The sequence below is a fragment of the Austrofundulus limnaeus genome, unplaced genomic scaffold (genome assembly GCF_001266775.1).
Source record: "Austrofundulus limnaeus strain Quisiro unplaced genomic scaffold, Austrofundulus_limnaeus-1.0 Scaffold5, whole genome shotgun sequence".
NCBI lineage: Eukaryota > Metazoa > Chordata > Actinopteri > Cyprinodontiformes > Rivulidae > Austrofundulus > Austrofundulus limnaeus.
The window spans coordinates 4,751,915-4,757,038 of NW_013952407.1; the positions used below are offsets into that span (position 1 = coordinate 4,751,915).

The 5,124-nt window shown below is 39.2% G+C and overlaps 1 protein-coding gene across 1 annotated transcript in view; it reads left to right on the top strand.

Annotated features, from left to right (window-relative positions):
• The window catches only part of tnrc6ba (trinucleotide repeat containing adaptor 6Ba), a 56,690-nt gene that overhangs the window by 34,913 nt on the left and 16,653 nt on the right, over window positions 1-5,124 (top strand). The window contains exons 14-19 of the mRNA XM_014025817.1: window positions 314-509; window positions 1,551-1,718; window positions 1,846-1,992; window positions 2,248-2,391; window positions 2,620-2,712; window positions 3,493-3,699. Of these exons, the coding sequence (XP_013881271.1) occupies window positions 314-509; window positions 1,551-1,718; window positions 1,846-1,992; window positions 2,248-2,391; window positions 2,620-2,712; window positions 3,493-3,699 (955 nt within the window). The remainder of the gene's footprint in view (window positions 1-313; window positions 510-1,550; window positions 1,719-1,845; window positions 1,993-2,247; window positions 2,392-2,619; window positions 2,713-3,492; window positions 3,700-5,124) is intronic.

Consider the following 5,124-nt stretch of genomic DNA (forward strand, 5'->3'; position numbering starts at 1 on the left):
AAACACTTAACAATAGTGTGGCTCCTCTACCTCTACGTAGAGGAGCCAAATGTCTGGCTCACTGCTGCCAACTAGTGGTCAGAGGCTGAACTACAACATAAAAATGAACGGCTGGCAGGAAAGTTGACATTTTAAACCTTAATAAAAAATCGATACAGGGCTTTAGAATATTGATACAGTATCAGGAAATGAAATATTGCGATATTTCAGTGTATCGATATTTTCTTACACCCCTAACACGTACACACAATGCTATTGGAATAATTTCACTGTCCCCTTCTCCAGCTCATGACTATGTTTTCTGTTACCTCAGTTGGCCAGGATCATGGCAGCCCTCCAGCAGCAGAGGCAGTTTCAGCAGGCTGGAGGTTTAGGTGGCAGCTCCAAACTCTCCCCCTCCCACCAAGGCGGAGCGGGTCCCAAACTACCCAGTGCTGAAACTCTGCCCCACCCAGGCCTGGCTGGATCAGTGGCTGACATGCAGCAGAAAACTCTGGGCTCATACTCTGGTAATGGATCATTTCCAGACTGCTTTATAGAATGTTGACACACTCATTATTGCCTGCTGCTGAAAGTAAAGCAGACAATTAACTTGGGGAGTCATTCCCATTCAAGATGGCTGCCACAGCTAAAGGATCTTGACAAACACAGAAATGACTAACTTGGACAGTTTTACAGATATTGAGCTAAACTTTGATGCAGTCCTCAACACACACTATGAACACTGATGTAATTTATGGGATGTGGTTGTGTGGATCATCTTGAATAAAAATTGTCAAAGGAGGTGGGCAATATGCTTTCCTTTAAAGTGCCTGTGACATGCATGTTCTTCAAATACATAAAGTCAAAGAAAACATCTTTTATATTTAAGAAAGTTGGAACAATACACACTATTTAACACATTTTGTCCCATAACTGGCATATTTTCTTTTGAACTTGGCTCAGCCAAAGTGAAATAGGAAGTGACATCAAAGGGGAACTCTTTTACAAAGAAAACTCTGATCTTTGTTTATTGAAGCAATATTTTTTGAACTCAATTTCTTATTAATCTCTCTGATAGTGACTCAAATTAATCTAAAGAAACATCAGATTATTCTCTTCAGTCTGGGTTGTTAACTATTTTAGCAAAGCTCTGTTTACATGCAGACATTCCCCTTTGACATCACTTCCTGTTACTTCACAGGCAAATATCTCAACAACTGTTCATCTCAGCGACATGAAATTTCTTTTGCAATATTTTATCAATGTCCTCTTTGTAAAAATGCATTCTTATGTATTACAAAAATTTGATGTCACACACATTTTAAAGGAACGCCAGGCCTTTAACTTCAAGTGCACAACAAACGTACTGTTCTCTTAAACCAGGAACTGTTTCATGCCTAGTCAGAACCTCATTAGTCAAAATACAAACATCTTAACAGTGGAGATTTAGTGTTTACATTTGTTTGGAACAGTTTTGTTTTTAAGTGAAATTTTGAACTGTTTTGGTTATGTTTCATTAAAGTTAAAATAATGTCTTTGTTTTTTTGTTTTTTTTTTTCGTTGAGCAGGATTTGGTTCTGGGGGAAACCTCACTGGTCTGGATCTTGGTGGCTCAATAGTTGGGGGGCCGGGAGCCATGAAGGACTCAGGAGCTCAGCAGTCTCGCTTCAAATGGATGATGGAGGGAAACTGTTCTCCCGATACTTCTTCTCCAGAAAATTTGTACCACAAAAATGGTGAGATGTGTTGAAGTCAGTTTTAGTTTCCTCTTTGAAACGTCACTGTGTTGAGGTGGATAGTTTTAATTGGGAGGAGATGTGAAGTCAAATGTTTGGTAGTAAATGTTATCTGTTGACCTCCCAGGTCCTGTAACCCCCATAAAGATGCCTGGGAGCTCACAGTTTTCCCATTACGACATGATGGTTGGAGATGGATCAGGTGACACCTGGCACCGGACCCCTGGCAACAAAATTAGTGCCAAACCTACCAACACACCAAGCTGGCCTCCTGGTTAGTGACAGTTTTTTTAATGTTGGCTTCAACAAGAGCTGTGTGATATGACATAAAACTAATCTTGCATTATTTGAGAACTTCATTAGTTCAAATATATTCCATACACACTTCAACTCTATGATACAATCCAAGAAGGGTTAAATTACGATCAAATTAATTATTTTATGTTTTAACTCTCTGACCACTTCTCTTTAATAGAGAATGTATTTTTATTATGTGAAAGTCTAAATGAAGTAACTGTTTCTGCGGCAGAGTTCCAGCCTGGTGTTCCATGGAAGGGAATTGATCGAGTTGATCCAGAGTCTGACCCCTACATGACCCCAGGGAGCATGATGGGAAATGCAGTGTCCCCCGGTCTCAATGATACAGAGCACCAGTTGTTACAAGATAATACTGGTGCGCAGCTTTGTGATTGTATTGCCTTATATTATTGTGTAACCATTGAAAATCTTAACGGATTTTATGTCATGTTGTAAACAAGAAATTTTTGGTTTGTAACTTTGGAAAGATACTTTTGTTGAGATATGTGTACAAAAAACATGTTCTGCCCAATGAATCACAGATTACTTTCTGTGTTTTAGTTTTATTAAAGCTTATTAATGATTGGTCCTTTTTTATTTACAGATTCCACCCCTTCCCTGAACACCTTGCTGCCTTCACCCTGTGCCTGGCCCTACAGTGCCTCAGAAAGCCCCCTCAGCAATGCACACAACTCAGGTGACTACACACATGGAAACCGACTCCGATCTGTTGCTTCCACTCATATATATGTTCTGGAAATCATTTTGAGTAATTCCCAAAGTGTATGTAATGAAATATTTTGCTTTTATATCTGTATTTAACTCAGTTATACAAATAGCATCTGACATTTAAAGGTTTGAATTCATTAATGAATGCAGTAAATAACCGATGGGTTTGATTTAGTTAACTTTGTGAGCCGAGTTGTAATTAGGGGTCTAACGCACGAGAAGTGAAGCAGGGTCTCTGTACGACATTGAAACCCATCAAGTCATTTGATGGTTTTTGCTTAATTTAATGCATTAAATGGCATTTTAAAAGTTACTTTGACATTACATGTGGTTTATTAGCTTTTAAGAGAAAGGGTTAGTGTAACAGTTTTGACTCTGGATGGCATAAAAATAATATTAAAAATGACATTGAATTAGATTGAGTAATTTCTGCAGAATCCCTGTGAAGCACACTATTACTATTCAGCATTTTTTATTATTTGTTTTGTCACAATTTTTGATTCACTTCTCCCTATAAAAAACAAAAAATAAACACATTAAAATGCACAAACACATCTTGTTCCCTCAATCGTTGCATTTCTTTTACACTTTATACATCAAAACATCTGCATTTAATCAGCTTGGAAGTCCCAGAGTATTGTTGGGTTTTTAAAAAAGTCAAACTTGAAGTATGTTAAAATTTCACAGCAGATCTATTGTTAAGGTCTACTATAACATCTGTCTTTGTTTCATCACTTTCTCTCTCCAGCAAAGTACACGGACTACAAGACCAGCTGGCCCCCAGAGCCCATTGGACACAAGTCTTGGAAAGCCAGTCGTTGCAGCAGCCAGGCCCAGTTATCCCGGCCTCCTCCAGGACTTGCCAGTCAAAAGCAGCCAACGTCGCCTTCTTTTTGGTCGGGAGGGGCGCCTCGATTGGCTGGCCGAGGCTGGGGGAGTGGCTCTAGCAACACGGGTAATTCTTGGTTCACACGGCGAAATTTAAAAATGTCTTCAAATTTTCTTAGACTGAGAGATGACACAAAAGGAAAAAAAATCCTGGCTATAACAGGTTTGGTCCTATATTGTGTGTTGTACAAGACAGCACACCATACATAAACAGGTTTCACTCACACACATTCAGATGGCAGACAGGAAATCTCGTGAGACCTCTCGAGATCAAATGTGAAAATCCAACATGTTGAATATCCTTGATGTGAGATCGGAGTGGTTCCAACATCCTTCCAAGCTGACTAGATCACTCTTAACTCACCCCACAGCAGGAATATCTCCTAAAATTTTCTTTAAAGCCATCATGACAATTGGAGCATCCAGGTGGTTGGAAAGGCAAAATTAGCAGAAATTATCTTGTGTGAACTCATCATAACGCAGGTATTCCTTTTTGAGGATTTGTTGAAATGTTTAGTGACCACAGAAGCAAACAACAGTTCAATATAATAGAAAACCTTTTGAATGTTTAGTCTATAGTTCTTTTACTTTATAGGAACAAACAAGCTTTTGTTATATCAACTTATATCTGTATCTAGGCTGAGAGAGAAACTGCAGGAAACTTGTTTCCTCTGCAGCTGGGATGCATATATTGAGTTAATTACAGGCTTTTTACTTAATTAAACTTCATTTAATTGCTTATTTATTTAAAATCACAACAAGCAAAGATTTTCAATCCTAATGAATTATGGTAAATTCAGTGAACATTTTACATATTTGTTTTTAGTACAGTTGGATACATATCTATTTGGACACTGTCACCAAGTATTTTTATTTTTTGACATACTTACTGACATATAACTTATGGACAGATGAAACCAAGATCAACCTCTACCAGAATAATGGAAAGAAAAACATATGGTGAAGGCGTGGTACAGCTCATGATCCAAAGCACCACATCATCTGTAAAACACAGCAGAGCAGTGTGATGGCTTGGGCATGCATGGCTGCCAGTGGCACTGGGTCACTGGTGTTTATTGATGATGTGAAACAGGACAGAAGCAGCCCAATGAATTCTGAGGTATTCAGAGACGTACTGTGTGCTCAGATCCAGCCAAATGTAGCCAAACTGATTGGTTGATGTTACATAGTACAGATGGACAAAGACCCAAAACATAAAGCCAAAGCAACCGTAATGTTATGCATATAACTACTGTTCCCTGAAGGAAAGGAACGAGGTACAACATATGTATGGGAACCACGCCCCTGCGTGTCCTGGCTGAAGCCACCTCTAATCACGCCTTTAGGCAGGTGACGTGATGACGACAGATGTCAGGCTCCGCCTGCACATATAAATACTGTCGCCATCACAGTCACTCCTTGGTTCTTAGTTTGACTCCCACCACCTACTGGAACACAAGTTAGGAGTGATCAGGACTCTGTACCACAGAGC